Source organism: Sinocyclocheilus rhinocerous, unplaced genomic scaffold, assembly GCF_001515625.1.
Source record: "Sinocyclocheilus rhinocerous isolate Xijiao unplaced genomic scaffold, SAMN03320098_v1.1 scaffold738, whole genome shotgun sequence".
NCBI classification, from domain to species: Eukaryota; Metazoa; Chordata; class Actinopteri; order Cypriniformes; family Cyprinidae; genus Sinocyclocheilus; species Sinocyclocheilus rhinocerous.
Window position 1 is genome coordinate 406,382 of NW_015633949.1, and position 20,432 is coordinate 426,813.

The window sequence follows — 20,432 nt, forward strand, 5'->3', positions numbered from 1 at the left end:
TTTGATTTTCAAATAGTTAATTCTATTTATCCTCATAAATAGTTGATTGATTGATATATCAATAACTGATTTATTGGTCCACAGATTGCATGATCAACAAGCTAGTCATGTAAATTATCCCTGAGAATGTCATTCTTCCAGTATTTTTGTTAGAGCAACACGATGAACCAAAACTGCAGGAGTGTGTTATATAACTGCAGTACATTTTGGAAAAGCAAGCAGGTTACTGCCCTACTTTCCCTCTGGCTGTAAGCCTACACACAGCCTCGTAAGCCCCGCCCTACACACAGAGCAGCGCCTGGCGCGCACATGGAGGGAAGGGGGAGGGTTCTGCCCACGCGGATCTCACGTGAGGGCGTGGCTATGACAGACACGTCACCGAGGCGCTTCAGAAAGCGCCAGTGAGTGGACGCATGCAGCGCGGGAGAGAAAACAACATTTGTGAAATAAGTAAACCGTGCACTGTTGCGCTGAAAACACTCGGCGAAAATTCAATAAAACATTATATCCATTCACTTCTACAGAACGGGTGCAAATAAGAGCCGCGTAATGTGATACTTAGGTCATTATGTAAAGCGCAACTGAACTGGCACTCGCGCACGTACTTGTAAGCCACCGCCCTTAAAAGCAAGCAGGTATGTTTTTCTACATCGCCACTGCAAGGAAGTATTCAATCACGAACTATCCCAACAGTCAAAGCTGATAAACATACATTATCTGCATTTTAATACATGGCTGTCACTATCCGGAAAACTACAAAGTAAACGCAAGCATACTATACTGCAGTTTCGCAGAGTCTTATTATCGGCGTATTATAACATGACAATATTTCATGTCACGCACTACACTGATTCCTGCTATCACGTAGCCTGTGACATCCCGTGCAACAATGTCTCATATTAACCGGATACTATATTAGAGAACAACACTGATTCATTAAAGTGACCCTCTGCCTGTCATAAAGGCTCGTGTCCCCATATTTTTCCTTTCTTACCACGTGCTTTCTGTTGTTGCAGGGCTTGCAATTCCAAAAACTTCGCCGCCTCTAAAACATGTCACGCACTACACTGATTCCTGCTATCACGTAGCCTGTGACATCCCGTGCAACAATGTCTCATATTAACCGGATACTACATTAGAGAACAACACTGATTCATTAAAGTGACCCTCTGCCTGTCATAAAGGCTCGTGTCCCCATATTTTTCCTTTCTTACCACGTGCTTTCTGTTGTTGCAGGGCTTGCAATTCCAAAAACTTCGCCGCCTCTAAAAGCGTCTCGATACTCATCTCTGTTTCTTGTTATGGTCCAAAAACGATTGGGGAAATGAATTAAAAATGCTAAATAGATAGATTCAAATGCTTCTGCCCGGGATCCAATCGCTATGACAGACACGTCACCGAGGCGCTTCAGAAAGCGCCAGTGAGTGGATGCATGCAGCGCGGGAGAGAAAACAACATTTGTGAAATAAGTAAACCGTGCACTGTTGCGCTGAAAACACTCGGCGAAAATTCAATAAAACATTATATCCATTCACTTCTACAGAACGGGTGCAAATAAGAGCCACGTGCAACAATGTCTCATATTAACCGGATACTACATTAGAGAACAACACTGATTCATTAAAGTGACCCTCTGCCTGTCATAAAGGCTCGTGTCCCCATATTTTTCCTTTCTTACCACGTGCTTTCTGTTGTTGCAGGGCTTGCAATTCCAAAAACTTCGCCGCCTCTAAAAGCGTCTCGATACTCATCTCTGTTTCTTGTTATGGTCCAAAAACGATTGGGGAAATGAATTAAAAATGCTAAATAGATAGATTCAAATGCTTCTGCCCGGGATCCAATCTTCTCGTCTTACTCGGCGAAAATTCAATAAAACATTATATCCATTCACTTCTACAGAAAGGGTGCAAATAAGAGCCACGTAATCTGATACTTAGGTCATTATGTAAAGCGCAACTGAACTGGCACTCGCGCACGTACTTGTAAGCCACCGCCCTTAAAAGCAAGCAGGTATGTTTTTCTACATCGCCACTGCAAGGAAGTATTCAATCACGAACTATCCCAACAGTCAAAGCTGATAAACATACATTATCTGCATTTTAATACATGGCTGTCACTATCCGGAAAACTACAAAGTAAACGCAAGCATACTATACTGCAGTTTCGCAGAGTCTTATTATCGGCGTATTATAACATGACAATATTTCATGTCACGCACTACACTGATTCCTGCTATCACGTAGCCTGTGACATCCCGTGCAACAATGTCTCATATTAACCGGATACTACATTAGAGAACAACACTGATTCATTAAAGTGACCCTCTGCCTGTCATAAAGGCTCGTGTCCCCATATTTTTCCTTTCTTACCACGTGCTTTCTGTTGTTGCAGGGCTTGCAATTCCAAAAACTTCGCCGCCTCTAAAAGCGTCTCGATACTCATCTCTGTTTCTTGTTATGGTCCAAAAACGATTGGGGAAATGAATTAAAAATGCTAAATAGATAGATTCAAATGCTTCTGCCCGGGATCCAATCTTCTCGTCTATAAAAAAATAAATAAAAGGAAAGGAAAGACGTGACTGGATCCCCCTTGAAGTCACTCTTCCACGCACGTAGAGGAGTCACAACAAGATGGCGCGGGTTATTCAGTCAACATTTCTGGCCATTGTACAGACAGTGGGACTCCGCCCCCTGCACCGATGCCCCGCCCCCCGCACGCTGGTCTTTCAAAACACGGAGATGGCAGTGCTTTAATAATCGCGTATATTCGACGAATTACGATAGAACACAAACTGACATAAGGTCAGTAATACGTATGCCACCACGTTTCTTCTGTGTTGGTTAAAATTCCTAAGTAGAACGCTTAAAATATAAACGTCGGATCCAGGTTTTACGCAATATACCTACACATACCACGCCTCTCGTTGATTAATAAAACATGAGATCAGAGCAGCCAATAGGAAAGCAGCCACGCAAGGCATGGTATCCGCTCACATGGGTGTCATTCTGCGCGTTTTGCACGCCAACTAAAAACGAAAATGCAACCTGCAGGTCGACCTATGGTTCAGTCACTATTCAAACAGATGGTGAGTATCGATAAACAGTCCGCAGTAACATTACAGAGCACTGTCACCATGATTTGGCTGGGATCAAAACGCAATTTCTGTGACAAAGATCCAGAACATTTCTGAAATATAGACAGCACACACTGCTTTACAGCAGTATAAAAAGCTAATTAATGAAAAAAAAGTAAAAGTTATACTTAACTGAATCTTTTTGGCCTCCTAAACTACTACATATTTACATCAATTCATAAAAATGAATTATTTTCTGTGACCAGAGATGTGCAACTTTTCTATAGAAATATATTCACCACATTAACATTTATTTCAGTAAACCCTAATTTTGAGCAATAAACACCACCAGTTCACTCTGCTGCCCTTTTTCATCCGAGATACAGAATCTTTTTCTTTGCTGCCATGATACATGTGCTGACTGAATAAAGGGTGAGTCATGTGACTGTATCCATGGTAACCGGGGAGGCAGTGTACTGCAGGACAGTAGGGAGGCTTGAACTTGAAGAGAAGGAGAGAGCAGCAGAGATGGAGAAAAGGGTCTGGTGACAAAAAGAGGACAGAAAATTTTGAACGTTGAAATGCATTGATTAAATAGGGTGTTTAAATACACTATACATTACTAATAATCCTAATAAGACGATAAGAAAAAAATTGTAACACATTTCTAAGCCCTTCGCCACTGCATCTGAACTTTCTCTGCAATTTCCCACATTACTTTTTAAACAGCTATTGCACATGTATTCAAACCAATTATGTATCTGATTTCATTCAAAAGGAAAAACCTTACAAGAACAGCAGTACATTTCTGTTTACGTCTCTCTGGTAGAAGAAACAGCCTTCCACATGAGATCCAAAATCCTGTTGCTTTGTGGTAACTGCTATGCACATGTCAAGTCATTCTTCATTTCCTTTTAATCATTTGAGAAGGTCAAAGCAGAGGGTAAGCAAACACTCATAAACCTGCTCTACCCTCAGACTTTCATGAGACTCTCACATGCACGGAAATGGAGAATAAACTCCTGGTTCAACTTCAGAATCTGCCCCTGGAGCAATTAGAGTAGAAGTTTACCCTGGAGAGCTTCACGTGACTCCCAGCGCACATTATCTGCTCGTGGTCCTCTCAGTGACTGCTGCTGCCGCCACTGCTTCCTGTTATGAAAGCCTGCTCCTCTCAGGACGTTTATACCAACTCAAACTTCCTGTGAAACAACCAAAAAGGCATTCCAGAGACAGGGGATGCAAAGGAACACAACCTATTATTGAGTTATTTGGCTTTCCAAATATTTTATGTCTAAGGAATATATGGGGACAATCTTTGTCCAGCATTTGTAAAAGCAGGAAACTATTGCCTCTTAGGTAAACTGGGTTTGGGTTAGTTAAATTCAGAATCAAAGTTACTAACAAAAATAGTTTAACATGTATTTAAATAATATTTTTTATTATAAAAAAAATTAACAAACGCATCCGAGAAAGCCCAACATTTTTAAATCATATTTTTATATTTGATTGAAATCTTTATAAAACTTCTGAGAAATGCAAAATGTTTTTTAAAAAATCTAATCCAAAGCAACTGTTCAGCAGAAAATTGTCAAGTAAAAAAAATCTAAACAGTGGATGCATTCATATATCTTTAAAATCAGCATAAAATGAAATATATACCTATTTTCTAAATGCATATTACAGATTTCAGTGTGAACAATTCATCCACACGTTTAATTTTTAGCAAAATGTTTGACCTCATAATGTCAAAACTACATCTTCCTGTGAATCAAATCAATAACAGATGTACAGAACCAAGTCCACACCTGACATTTTTACTTTTTCAATAATTCATCAACAGACCTGTCGCTACTTCCATTTCATCGTGACCTTAAGAAAATTGTCATAATATTATTATAATATATTTTTGCCAAGCTTTACATTTTACAATTAAAAAATATAAATAAATTTAAAAAACATAAATATCTCTAAAATAAATAATAACATCCTAAATAAAATTAATTAATTAGTGTGCATTTAACCAAAGTAACAAAAACACAACAACAAAAATGTTTAAAATATTTTATTGCAAATGTAATAAAAGGTCTGATCACAACATCGATCAGTGGTTAATAAAACATCTGTCAATGTGGAGTTTTGGTTAATTTGCAGCTTTACCAGTTGTATGGTTCACAGCACTTTGGACAGTGGTAAGTGTTGAATCTGTGTTGGAAGGTGGGGAGGAAAGCTTAAAGTCTGTGTGTGGTGTTAGGTAGGTTTGGCTACCTGTCGAAAGAGAGAGTTCTTCAAACAAGTGCAGAGCTGGTTCATCAGATCTTTATTCTGCCCTTCCACCCAATGCATCTCCACCACCACATCGTTCTCTTCTTCCTTCACGGTCACCAGGCACTTGAAGAGAAAGCACTGTACTGTCTCTGGGTTTTGAGGATCGCCAACGGCCGCCTCCTTTGGTTCGGTGGGGGAATCCATTGGGACGCTGGCACCTTTCTTTGGGTCTTGCTGCCCATCCCTCTCCTTCGCGCTGCTGCCCTCTGCTGTGGGTTCCTCTGGTGCTGGTGTTGGAGCGTCTGTGTCAGGGACAGATGGAGCGGAGGCATCTGTGCTACAGGTGGAGGGCGGTTGTGCTCTAGGGAGCTCTCGGAGATGTCGTCCCTGTTCTCGCCTCTTCTGCCGCACATGGATCCAGGTGTTCTCCACTGCTGTCAAGAAGAGGTTGAGCTCCGCCTCTCCACAAGGAACCCGCTTATGAAGTACCTGAAGATGAGAAGTTTAATGTTGAACATTTGTATCAGCCACTGTCCCTTCATTAAGCCTACAGCAAGTCGCTTTGGAACAGACTGTCTGCTAAATAACATTAAAATAATAACAATAACAACAACAATACTACTAATAATAACAATTGTTATTGATATTATTATTAATAATAATTGTATTATTATTATTATTATTGCATAACTAACATAAAATAATTATTTTTATTTAGTTAATTATTTAATAATAATAATAATAATAATAATAAGCATAACCTAAAATAATAATAGTAACAATTACTGTTATTATCATTAATGGTAGTTATATAATTCTTATTATTAATGTTAATAATAACAATTACAATAATAATAATAATCTATTCTAATAATAATAACAATTTATTATTACTTATTTATCTATCTATTTATTATTATTATTATTATCATTATTATATCTTTTTTTGTTGTTGTACTTAACTTACCACGTATCCCTGATAAAATAAATGGAAATCAACACACTGATGTCTGAATATCCATTTTCCTCTTTCTGTTTACCTTCAGGTCTGTGAGGATCTTCTCCAGCCAGGCAGACACACTCTCTGTGGGGCTGGTGTTGGTGCAGCCGATGCTGGGCACCTGCGTCTGGAGCTCCACCACACTGGGCTTCAGTACAGTGAAGGTGAGGGCCTTACGGACTTTCTCCAGCTTATGCCTCTTACAGGGAGGAGACTAAGGAAATCAGTTTTTGTTAGTTAACTTTAGTGTTTACATGTCAGTTTACACATAAGAGGTCTGCACCCTTAAAAATAAAGATAAAAAAAGAGTAATTTTACTTAAAGAATAGCTGCAACCTCACATACCAATGTCATTGAGGGACGTTTGTTACAGAACAAGGAGGTCAACTTAATTCACGAATCTCAGGAGTTCTTAATATGTTTTAGTAAAGGTGGCCAATAGATGGCAGCAAAACACAAAGTTCACCTTGGCCTTCAGTGAGTTCAATTAACTATCTGGAGTTCTAGTGGCACTCATGTTTATCAAATAAAATCTGAAATTAAATGAAAACTTGAAAAAATGTTGCCATGGCAACTAGGATTAAAATAAGTTTAAGCTGAACTACTAAAATTACTAAAACTAAAATACATAAAGCTAAAACTAAATAAATTAAAATGACAAAAGCACATAACAAAATTACAAAAATGTTTTAAAAAACAACTAATTAAAAAAAATATTTACAACTAATTTTAAAACTAAAATGCAAGCTAAAAACATAAAAAGCTCATTCAAAATCTTAACAATTAATGGTATATAAATAATACTAAAATAACAGTTTTATATAGTTATTTGCCGAACTTGTAATTAATTACTCATAATTAAAGTTGAAAATATTACATAACAAAAATTAAGCAAATTGGCTTCCACATTAAAGATAGCTGGGTTCCAGTCTCTATAAATATTTCTGCTTGAGTGTTACCAATACCATAGCATTTTTGTTTCCGCATATTTTGCTAAAGAATATATTCATGATTGAATGCAGTGAATAAGTGTCAACAACAAAACTGCCCATAGAAACTAATAATGAGTCTGAGGACCTGAGCAGCTCAGTGTAGTTTGAGTCATCTTGTATTTAGAGTAATTTATGATGTAATGTAATCAATGAATCATGTCCTACTGAGACACAGCAGTCATATTTGACTTATCAGCTCTCCTCAAAGTGGATTCATGAGCATTGCTTCAGTCATATGTCTCTCTGCTCCTCTAACAGAGCATCTGTTGTTAGAGCAGATAAATAGACAACATGACTCATCACAAGCCAACAGACCGACCCCCTCAGTACCGAAAAACACACCACACCCATCATCTACCCATAATCTGGCATCCATCACAGGATCTTACTCTATTCAACACCCCATTGCTTCTGTCCTGTCGGAATAAGCAACACATTTAGCACACACTAGACCATACATCTTAACTATCTTTCTCGTATAAGATAAACTACATTAAGCTAGCTGGATTTAGGGACAGTCAGCTAGTTATAGTGTCTGAATAACTCCCTGTGCTGAAGTTGCTGGTTCTGCCATTTGTCAAATTTGTCATGTCTCAGCAGACAGCGCTTAAATGATGGTTTCACACAGGGCCACTCTCATTGTCAGGGGGCAAAACCAGGAGGATGTCGCCCAAGCCCTAGTATTAAAACACTTTGGTAGAAAAGACTGTCAAAGTTAATTAAGATATTAAATATGTATTAATATGTTTAATGCATTAATTTGACATTATTAAAGCTTCATTCTTGGACAGTCGCAAACATTTTATAGGGATGTTTTTTCGTATTTATATGTATATTCATATTTCCCAAACTGAGGTATGACTCGCATGAATTACATAAATAAAAAAAGTTAAAAAACTGCGGCTTTTTCATATACATTAAAGATAAGATTTATTTAATGTGTACATAGCTTCTGACAGCACTGCACAAGCTAAATCTTCCTAAATTTGTAATAAGAATCATTTATAAATCTGTTGTCAACAAAAGAGAAGCTTTATTATTAAAGCTATTATGAAAGTTAAATTATTATTATTATTATCATATCCTTTTTTTACAGGACAATTGATTTAATTCTTAATGGTTTAATTTTTAGAATTTAAATACTAAATCCAATTTATTTATCAATAATAGCAATAATAATAATAATAATAAATAATGATTATTATTGTTGTTACAATTTTTTTTTATAGTACAAACATATTGCAGTAGTAATATTTTTCTTTGATTGTTTCAGTTTCTTTTCATAATTTGATCTGAATTTAAATAAAATAAAAAATCTGAATAATAATAAAAATTATTACTATTATTATTATTATCATCAACATCATATTGAATGGTAGAAAAAAAAACAGTATTTTTATTTTTTTTTGTCTTTAGCTGATTTCTTGCCAGATTTTAAGATTTAACATTAAGGCGGTTCCCCATGCAGTCCAGCATCCTTCTACAACACAAGGGGGCGCCGTTTTCTGACTTTAAGTTGTCAAACTCTACTAAGCATGACAAAATCACATCCCAGTAAGCAAAATCTATGAACAAGCAGACCAAAAATTCACATTAATATTAAAGAACACTGAGGCCGCAGTAATTCTCTGTAATGACTAAATACTGCAATGAATCTAAATATGATCAGACTAGCAGCATCTAGTGTTTTGTCAGTGTGATGTATTAAGTGTGCTATTTTACACATTGTCAAAAAGTGCAAAAACATGGCTCAGAGCATCTCTACCCATCTGTGATGAGCACATAATAGATGAAAACAGACGGACACGCGCATCGATCCACACGCTCCCTCTTAATTAATTTCTATCAGTCTTAATCAGAGCGATGCACTGCTTTTATCCCCTCTTCACCGTGAATTATAACCCTCTCCACTCAGTCCATTATTTATCCACCACACATTTGCTCTAAGCAGGTTGAGTAGATCCTGCGTAAAATGGCTTCCGCTCTCAACACCGAGCCTCTTTATGTATCTGGAGTGGCTTCAGACACATCAAGAAAAAAACAAAACAATCATGAGCCTTGGGATTTTAACCGCACCGAGACTGAGCTGAAAGGTCATTATTCAATTATTGAACACGAGCAGATGAGTGCCACAATTATCCACGGATGCTGACAACCGGCCTCATTCTGTCCCACTTTATACTTCCTCCAGTGCTTCTTCCTGCCTGGTGACCTTTGACCCCTCAGCTTCCGCCCCCGCACTGTAAATCCACTGCTTCAACAGCCTCATATCCTAGGCACGCTTTCAGCACAGCAGGGTCCTTTTCAAACCCTACCTTTTGTGTCAGAGTCTTTGCTGTACCCCTTACCTCTCGTGCAATAAATTTCACGTCTGGATTGAAGATCTAACTGTCAAATAGACTGATCTGGCTTCTGTGCGCTCTGCTAATGGGGCTCAGCTGGCTTCAGAGAAGAAGGATGGACACAGGAAGTGGAAAAACCGAGATGGCACGAATGGGAGAGAGCGAACAAAGCACAGAAGGCTGCGGGTGCCATCCAGATCTAGACTTGTCCGTATTGCTCCAGAGGTCTGCTGTATGCTGGCTGATGGTGGAGCGGCTCGCAGACAGAAATGTAGGCCAATCTTTCTGCTCAAGTGCTTGTGAGGAAAAAGGCATCTGGGACTTGGGGAATTCTCCTGAAAGACCATAACAAATCATCCTGCCGCCCCCTTCTCCATTCCCTCCACCTTTTTTCCCCCTTTTATAGCCCTTTTTTCCCCTTCTGAAGTGCGTGACTATATAGCACAGTCACCCTGTCTGGGCAACTGTTGCTAAGAAGGAGCTGCGCTGTGCTTTAGGAAGCAGGTCAAGTGTATCTGATGGAATGGGCTAAAGATGCATTATTAAAAAGAGGGCTGAGCCCAGTGAATATTCAGCAGGTGTTGCTTTCCCACACACAAACGCATCAAACAGACTGGGTGCATGGGCTATGTGAGGACTAGCAGATTCTAAACTGAGGCAAACACTCTCTGCTGACTATAAGTTAATGCAGAAAGTGCTTAGAGCTTACAGGCACAGGTACGTCGTCATAGAAACGCCAAGCCAGGGCCCAGCGCATGGTCCGACTTTGACAGAACTCGGTGTGTGTTACTTTGGGTACCTGTGAAAGAACAAAAGACGATGAGCATCTCATTAATGGTGATTCAAACACAAAATAGGCAGTGAAACTGTCAAGAGAAGTCTGGGTTATATTAAAGATATTAGAAATAAAAAAAGCATATTTTGCACAAAGAAAGGATTATTTTTAGGACTGCATTGTGACATTTTCATGACAACGAAGCACATTTCCCTCCCAAATTCACATTACTGTAAAGCGAAATAACTTCACTGTCATTTCTATAATACTTTCTGTCTAGACACAATGACTTTAAAAAAATTTAATTCTTTATTAGCAATTAATTTTTATTTGCATCATTTATTTACAACAGGCATAATTCAGTACAATAAATACTATCATGATATATGTCTACAATTGTTCTTTACAATTAGGGTTGCACAATACCGGTTTCATATCAGTTATCTGTTGATGTTACAGATTCTTTTAATTTATCAGTATTATGGATATTGGATATTTAAATGTTCATAATCATTTCACATATTTTTACATTTAGATTACCTTTGCCGTAATTTAATGCTCACTCATAATAATTAAAAAACCCATTACTTTCAATGTAATTTAAATTTGCAAATACCAAAATTAATATAAATTTTCATACTGTATAATGTAGTGATGGCTAAATTTACTGGTAACATTTAAAATTGAAAAATAAAAACTAAAATAAATTATGTAAAATAGTATATAATTTTAATATTGGCCATTTGTCAGTTTTTAATATCAGTCCTTCCAAAAATATTTATATAAATTTGAATATAAATATAAATATAAAAAAAAGTATTTATTTATTTTGCATTGTAGTAATAAGATACATTTTACATTATAGTAGTTTACAGATGTTTGGCAGAGAAGGATTAATGCAAAATGTCACAATGCAAAAAAATGGTAAGACTGAAAAGGACTTATATAAAATAACTTACATAAAACAATATAAACACGTATATGTGCATAGTGTATGACCGACACCAGACCCCCTTTCCCCGAAGGCTTAAACAGAGAATTACAGACCTGCCATTACACAGTGGGGAGTGGTGTTTTAACACATATATGTGGGTGTTAGGGGTGAACTATAGGGTGAAATCAAATCCCACTGCTCTTCAGTAAAAAAAACACCACTCGGGTTTGACCTTTGCAGGCAGAGGGCATTCAAACAACAGATAAAAGCAGAGAAAAAGGAGAAAGGAAAGTGAGAGGGCAAACGAGAATGAGAGAAAGAACCTGATTAGCATATTAATTACAGCCACAGTGGCGAGAGGAGGAAGCGGCCCCGTCTGCTGGACGTTAGCCAGGAGAACGATGACTCTAATGAGGGGTGACGGGACTCGGACACCTTCAGATGAATCAAACCACACATCAGGCCTGAGGCGAGCAGACTGACACCAGACTAATAACCTGTGAGCAGGGCGAATGCCTTTCATTCACAGATATCACAGCATTCTGACTGTACAGAAACAGGCGGAGGTAACCGAGAGGAGCTGGAGGGGTGACGCGGGAGCTAAGGATGCCTAATGAACTAATGAAATCTACTCCATTAGCGCTCCCTATCGTGGAACGTTTTTAGGCCACGCTAGAGAAACTCATTAAGATCAATTAACCTTAAGTCTTGGGGAAACGCCCACTCATTTATCTAGAAAGATCTGAGAGGCAAAACACACACACACGCAGTGGTCCAAGCAAAACTCACCCCTTGTTTCTGCAGCTCATCTTTCAAAGGTGCCAGGCTACACTTCTTTCCCAGCATGCAACTGTACCACCTGTAAACAGAAAAAAGGGCTTGTGAAACCACCAGCCTGGACACCTGATCCATGAGAGCACATCAAATAAACTGCAGGACGCAGAGCCGTGTATTGAATATGGGCTCGCTCTGTGGGAACGGTCAGTTGGGCTAATCTTTATATTTTTAAGATATGAGGCTCGATGTTTAATTAAATACCCCATCTTGACAGGGGGCTTTGAAGCTGCGCATGAGACAAAAATCAATAAGTATCCACCATTATAAAAAAAGATGAGGCTTCATCAGCCAGTGCCCACAGAGAGTGGGAGGATAAGACGGTTTATGCATAATTGATTGGTGCTCAACTCTTAATTTTCTCATTCTTTTGGTTTCTAAATTGACAGAATCCTGCTTTTAATCACTGAGGAATATCATAAAGGTCAGCATGAAGCATGTTCACAACCCATTTTATCTCCAAAATGTGACATTTATGAGTCAAACAGGAAATGTAGTAAATAAATGTAGGGCAAGACTTGATTTTATCCACCGACTGGATTGTGGTATATAGCCTGACGCAAACACTAATTTGTTTGTTATGGAGGACAGACAGATTTGTGAGCAGAATGTAGTGGTTGAAGGTCAAGTTCACTTTCAAGAGCATTTTGATGTATCCTAACGGTAACATTTCTTCTTCAAATCCATCATTAATTGCTATTAAACTCTTTTACATCACCATCAACTGGCATTATATACACTATATACAAATTATATGACATTACTGAACATATAATTATTTTATATTTATTATGCATGTAACAATTGAATATATATATAATTTTATAATATATATAATTTTTAGTCATTTAAATCTGGATGAACTATAACAGTATTAACCTTTGTATTATATTACTGCTGATTTTAGCTATTTTAAAGATAAAAATATTTTAGCAACATTAAAAAATATATAATGACTATTACCTACAACAGTTGCATACAATAATTCCTAAATAGCTATTTAAATATTAATTTGCTTTTACAATTGTATTATTTATAATCCTAAAACAGCATTAATTTTTAAATAATTATTATGCATGCACATTACATTTGAGAATAATTTGAATATTTGCAATAAAAAATGTCACACTGCAGAAGGATTTAAAGGGGTCATATGATGCTGCTAAAAAGAACATTATTTTGTGTATTTGGTGTAATGAAATGTGTTTATGCGGTTTTAAAAACAAACATTTTTGGGCAACATATTAAATGATGACTAAATCATATGTTTGGCCTGATGTTATTGAAAAGTCAAAAACAGAGGCAGAGCAAGTAACAACTACATTTTTTCTTCAGAAAATAACCAAATCAATCATGCACATTTAGACTTAAAAAAAATACACAGACCAATTCTGACTCCATGCTGACTTTAACAACTAACAGACAGTCATGTATAGACTCTCTGCTGTAGAGTGACTTTTGTTGGGCGGTGGTTTGGGGTTATCAATCTACCACAAGCATGAGGGAGTGTAGATGAACTCACATTATGCTGCATATGGAGCCTAAGGGGCCTGACAATCGTTTCATTCTGTGGAATGAAATATTAAAGAGCCCTAATATCCACACATGTTCTCCGAAGTGGAGTGGAGGGAGGCTGTGTGGCACCCCGGCACACTCGTCTAATAACGGGGTACTCCAGCATCTATCAGGCCTTGGAAAGGGGGTGTTTATTCATTCACTTTAGTTATCAGGCCCTGAGGAGGAAGTAGTAACAATTACGATTTCAATAGCACAGATTGTTTGGCATGAGGCAAAATCACAGTTGTATTTAGTAAGTAAGTGAGACTGGAGGAAGACTGGCAGTAATTACAGATCTGAGGGGCTGGAGAGGAAGAAGCATCACAGAGGGCCAATCAGAATGCGTGGCTGACTCTACGGACACCTGCCGACGCACACACACTCACTGATTTTACGACAGTCTGCTTGCATAGTCTGGACCCATGAGAGAGGGAGCTGGTTAACACAGCGAGATGGAAGAGTGCCCAGATTCCCCTGTGGACACCAGTCAATTCTCAACACGAGCAGAAGACACACAAAAACACTCAAAGGTTTAAAACTACATCTGATATTACATCCAAACAGTAAAAATTAAAATATCCCATTCAACTTTCCAACTTGTCGATCAAATTTTCTATGCACACACATGCATGGCCATGTTCCTCTTGGGGTTCAGCTCATGACATGGTTAATCAGGCCTAATGTCGGTTGCTCTGCCGCTTCACTCCAGCGCTCCTGACAGTCCTGGCACAGGGGGGCTCGCCGTCTGCCCCAGTCACACACACAGCTGCTCCCGTCGAGTGGCCCGGATAACGCCTCGGGTAATTATTTACTTAGCCTGTCAATTAACTACACAAACTCTGTATGACAGATCCATCTGCCCTGCCCCTTTCATCAGCATGGCCTCTTCCCCTCTTTAGCTGTCAGTAGAAAACATCTCCTCTGCAGATTATTACACTCCTCACAGCTCCTTAGGTGTTGACATTGGTGCCAGACAGATATATCAGTCACTATTTGCCAATTTTGAGACTTTCGGCATCAACCGTCCGATAACTGATCAGTCATGAGTTTCATAGTGCACATTTCCCATTTTCAACATTTCTAAATTATTTCGTGTAAAATAAATAAATATACTTCATTTTAAACATAATTTTTAATATTCTTTTATATTATGCATGCAGCTTTAATGAGTTCATATTAATTTACAACATGGGATATTTGAACTTTTAAATAATACATAATATAATATAATGTAATATAAATTGTTTAATTGTTAAAAATCATTTATTGTATTATTATATTATCATTTGTTTATTTATATTTCAAATTATATAATAAATATTATAATTACATTACATTATATACAATTACATTTTACATGTATTCTGTCAATAATATATATATAAATTTAAAACATTTTACAAATATTCCATGTATTATTATATTATATTAATTATACTTTATTATATTATATTATTCATTAATTGTTAAACATATGTGTATGTTTAGATACAATATATACCACTCTGCTTTCGAAGTATCACTACAGGTTATTAAACAACTAGTTGGTAAGTGGTTGTTAACTAGTTGCCTTACAAATTTATGAAAACAGTTTAAAGGAACTTCACATAAATTAACTTGGTCCTTAATGCAATTTTGTGTGTGTGTGAGACCTAAGCCTCTTCTTTAGTTGCAGACCGTCATGGATGATCCTTTTCACAAACTCCAGCTCTCCACCCTCAGCCATGATCTCAGTGACCCCCCCAGTGTTGATGGAGCTGGGTGGAGGTCTGCGGGAGTTCCTCGAATTCACCCCCTGACGGAGACAGAAAAAAGAGGAAGAAGCGGAAGAAAGAACGGATAACAGCTATTGTCATGTGCACAAAGAGTGAGATACTGCTAGAAAACAGCCTGGGGGTTTTACAGCTCTTGTTTGGAGCGTCTGTTCAAACACTGGAGCTGAATGTACCTTTGCTTCTAACTGGTTGGCAAAGAAAGGAGGATTGCACATGCAGAAATCATAGACAATGGACTCTTCCTTTAGCGCATCCATCAGCAGAGTCTTCTGGGGCACCTTTACTACTGCAACACACATTTATGCGGTTCAGTGGGTTAAATTACATATAAAACTGTCAAGCTCTCTGTCTGCACACACACCTACCTTTAATGAGCTCTGCCAGGTGGTTTTGCTCAACGTTCTTCTTTGCATAATTAAAGCAGATGTCATCCACTTCTGTGGCGAGGAAGAACCAGCCATTCATAGTGGCTCCCAGCAAGGGGTAAATACAGGAAGCACCAGTACCTGCACAAAGCCAAAACCCGTTACTTCACAAGCTTAAAGGGGTCATATGATGTTGCTAAAAAGAACATTGTTTTGTGTATTTTGTGTAATGAAATGTGTTTATGCGGTTTAAGGTTCAAAAAACACATTATTTTCCACATACTCATCATATGACCCCTTTAAATACAAATGAAATATGATCTGCCTCCAAGTCTTTACCTAAACACATGCTTCATGTAGTGACAATACTTCAGATCAACAGTGCGGTTCAAAGAATCATGAATACTTGATGTTATTGTGTCAATTTCAGATATTTTGTATCTAAACTGAGCACAGAATGAATGATCAGAGTCTAGTGAACAGGGAGGAAAACTGATCTTGCAATATGACTAAATTTAAACGTAAAATGAAAGCTCCTAACTATATTTCAGATGTTGGCTTTTGAAATTAGAAGAATGTGTGTATTTCACAGGGCCATAGAAATGTGACTAAACTAAACTAAACTAAGCATAATTTTACCACCAAATGTTAGAACTCTTAAGTAGGCCTGTCACGATAACAACTTTTTGTTGTGCGATATATTGCCCCAGAAATAATTAATTGCAGAGCTGAGGCTGGTGAAATATCTTGTCCAATCAGAATCAAGGACCAGAACTAATGGTTTATAAAAATAAATACACACATATCTAAAAAACTAGATATGATTCTAATATATACAAACATACAATTACAATATAATACAAATTAAATAAAATATTTGAATGAATTCAAACTATATTATATTTGCATCTCTCGACAATTTTGACCCATCCCTACTGATAAAATCCGTAAACATGGACAGTTGTTTAGGTATTTAGAGAGAGACAGGACAGAGATGCTGGCTGAGGATGGCCATGATGTGATTGTGGTGGAGTGGGATATTTTCTTAAGTATTAGTATGATAATATGAAGTGCAAGCAACTGCCTGACAGAGTGACACATGACTATAATGCAGTTAGACTGAGGCAGGACAGCTCTGGCCATCCATTATCCAGTCAGGCAGCCTTAAAAATGGACTGAGATTTAGCAGAACTAAACAAAGATGATCCCCATAAGGTCTGAATAAAAAAGTTAGAGCTATTCATCATGTGTGTGACACTAACACCGCTAATCTCATCCTAGAGCTGGCAAAGGTCGCAAATCTGCAATCTAACCCGATCAGAAGAGCCACAACTATATCACACACAATCTGACGCAACAGCTACAGACGACCATCTGAAAGTGTATGCATGATCACCAGTGGAGATGAAATAAACAACTTTTCCAAGACTTTTCTGGTTTTAATCTGCAAACTGTCTAACAACTAAAAGACTGCATGCTAATCAAAAGCACCGCCACTAAAAATCTAAAAGATAAAAAAAATTAACAAATAATTACAAACAATACATAATCCAATAATAATAGCCTTTTTCTTAAAACATTTGTATCAAAGTTAAACGTAGCCTCACTTGCAGTCAAGATAATATTTTATGCTAAATATAAGTATACAACCGCTGAGGACAAAGCGTCTCAAAAACATTAAACAACACATATCTGACAGTAAGTTAAGCCGCACAAGTTTATGATTTAGTTTAAAGCACTTCATATTACACATTTAACTCATGTTTAAAACAACTTGACACATTTTTAAAAATATACATACAAACACACACATATAAAACACACATACATATTGCCAAACCCTGTACCACCAGCCTGAGGGACCGCAAATAGCTTTAACAGGATAACACCAGTTAGTGTGAGCCAGTATACCGATGTCGATGCCCCTCCGCGGGTTCCCCTGTCCCCCAGTCAGGTCCTCCACCCAGTGGATGTAGTTAAGGCGGAGCGGCACGGTGGCGATGAGCCGTTCCAGGGGGATCTCGATGGTTAGGCCAAAATCCTCTTTCAGCAGGGTGCATGTGAGAGCCCGAACAGCCTCGGGGTCCTTAAAGTTGAGCCTGTGGGAGGGATGAGGTTTAGTGGGGGGTAATAGACAGAAAAACACAGAAAGGAATCAGCTAATAGCCATCTTTAAAAACACACCACATACACTCTCCTCAATTCATTAGTGCTCATCATAAAAACATCCATGCCGAGAAACACAATGAAGCAGCAGCTGCCGCTGGTTTGCATTTGCAAAAATGTATTAATTGAAGAAATGCTTTCATAATCATCTTCCCTTTTCTCTCAAAATCCTTACTGTACGTCTTAAAGCATTCAGCCACAGTAACGTCACATTTCTGCGGTTCTAAAAGTGAGGAAGGTGTGAGAGGTGTAATTAGGGTTCCTTTGTACGTTCACACCCCTATAGATGTAATTAAACGCTCCATGCTGCAGACCATGTCTGGCACCTCCGAAGGGAAGCAAGATGTGCATGTGAGCCGCACGGATAGGACGCTGTGGAACGGAGCCATGGTGTGTGAAATGCTATTTTGCAGAGCCGTTAAAAACACCTGCACCCCACCTTAAGCATGAGAGCACCTCACAAAAGGGCTGTGCGACATTAAGGACAGAACATGCTCTTTAAGTAATGGCTGTACTGGGTTTAAAGGAAGCATTATCAATTTAGAAAAGATGTGCTTCAGCCCAAAACAGCCAGATGATTGTGATATTACATTTGAGGTGTTAATATGTTAAGGAGGGAAAATGCAAGAATGTGCAAGAAAAAAACCCTGCAAATCTGCCATTTGAATAGCATTTTGGAGGCTCTGGGTAATGTATGATAGTAGGCTAGAGGGAGTCAGCAGTCTAGTTATGAAATGGTTAGACGCTGGTCAAGAAGCAGAGAGGAGTGGTTTTTAATATTGTGGAATATGATGCTTCAGACAATAAGGTTTTGTGTTTTCTGCTGTAGGTGGAGATTCTATGATATGGCAGTCAGGTCTGAAGTTAAACTAACCTAAAATTACTGACAGGTTAATAGCATTGGCTGACAACTGTGGCTATAAAATCAACAAGCATTATAAATCCTATTAAAGTGTACAATTATAATGCAAACAAATATACAATGGTGCGCATACCAGATTATGAAAATACACAGAATATTTAAAGATTAAAAAAATAAGCAAACAAACATTATGACTTAAAAGGAATTGCTTTACACACTGAGGAAGGCTTTGAGCCGAAACGTTTGTGTCTTTTCCCATCAGTAATGAATGTAAAATAAAAGAAAAAAGAAGATTGTTCTCGTGAGTGCGGATCATAATTTCCTATGACTTAAAAGGAAGAAATATTTATTTCAATAGATTACAAATATTTTACAAAATGACAAATATACGCTACTGTTCAAAAGTCTTTATTTGATTAAAAATACAGTAAAAGATATTTTGAGATATTATTATAATTTAAAATAACTCTTTATATATATGTAACTTATTCCTTTGATGGTGAAGCTTAATTTTCATTACTCCAGTCTTCAGTGTCACATGGTCCTTCAGAAATCAATCTAATATGCGGAGTAAAAAAAATTATTATAATTATCAATGTTAAAAACATTGTGTTGTGCTGCTAAATATTTTTTGTGGAAACCATGATACAACCTTTTTTTTCAGGATTCTTTGATAAATAGAAAGTTCAAAGGAAAAGCATTTATTTGAAATAGAAATCTTTTGTAACAATATAAATGCCTTTACTGTTACTTTTGATACATTTAATGTGTCCTTGCTGAATAAAAGTATTAATTTCTTTAAAATAATTCTGACTAACTGTAACCTTTTGAATAGTAGTGCTCAAATTGTTTGCTAAAATATAATCTAATAAAATAAAACAAATAGAATAAACGGTAATAAAAAGCATTTTAACTAGTGGTACAATGTACATATACAGTGGGTATAGAAAAGAATCACCCCCTTTAAAATTAAACACATTTTGTTGCTTTGCAGCCTGAAATGAAGACAGATGCGATTTTTGTTTTATCCAGCTGTATTTACTCAGTACAACTTATAACATCCAAGTGAAAGATATAACATATAAAAACTCAATCACTGAGTTGGAAAAAGGATCGGCCCCTCCTAAAAATGACTTGTAAACTCAATCAGGTGTAGCTAATCACCTTCTCAATGGCACACAAAGCCATTTGACTTTCAACTGTGATCAGCTGTGGTCATTTTGATTAGCTCAGCATGAAAAGAGACTTCCTGGAGCATTTCAGTCCTTGGTAGTGCAACTGAAGCAAACAATCAACTATGGGTGGCAAGGCACTGTCAAAGATCTCCGGGATAAAGTTGTGGACAAGCACAAGTCAGGAGATGGATACAAAAAAAAAATGTAAAGGCTTTATCAATGCCTAGAAGCACAGTGAAGTCTATTATTAAGAAGTGGAAGGTATTTGGTACAACACAGACCCTCCCTGGATCAGGACGTCGCTCCAAACTGGA

At 37.5% G+C, this 20,432-nt stretch overlaps 1 protein-coding gene and 1 pseudogene across 2 annotated transcripts in view; both read right to left on the reverse strand.

Moving 5' to 3' along the window:
* The window catches only part of LOC107744782 (max-binding protein MNT-like), a 20,243-nt pseudogene extending 18,871 nt beyond the window's left edge, over nt 1–1,372 (reverse strand).
* A 3,753-nt stretch (nt 1,373–5,125) lies between these two features.
* Nucleotides 5,126–20,432, reverse strand: part of LOC107744784 (methyltransferase-like protein 16) — a 36,794-nt gene continuing 21,487 nt past the window's right edge. For both annotated transcript variants that reach the window (XM_016558595.1, XM_016558594.1), the window contains exons 3-10: nt 17,827–18,014; nt 15,916–16,056; nt 15,724–15,836; nt 15,428–15,570; nt 12,174–12,243; nt 10,385–10,474; nt 6,382–6,555; nt 5,126–5,830 (exon numbers count right to left, since the gene is read on the reverse strand). In XM_016558595.1, coding sequence (XP_016414081.1) covers nt 5,324–5,830; nt 6,382–6,555; nt 10,385–10,474; nt 12,174–12,243; nt 15,428–15,570; nt 15,724–15,836; nt 15,916–16,056; nt 17,827–18,014 — 1,426 coding nt within the window. In that variant the 3' untranslated portion in view covers nt 5,126–5,323. The remainder of the gene's footprint in view (nt 5,831–6,381; nt 6,556–10,384; nt 10,475–12,173; nt 12,244–15,427; nt 15,571–15,723; nt 15,837–15,915; nt 16,057–17,826; nt 18,015–20,432) is intronic.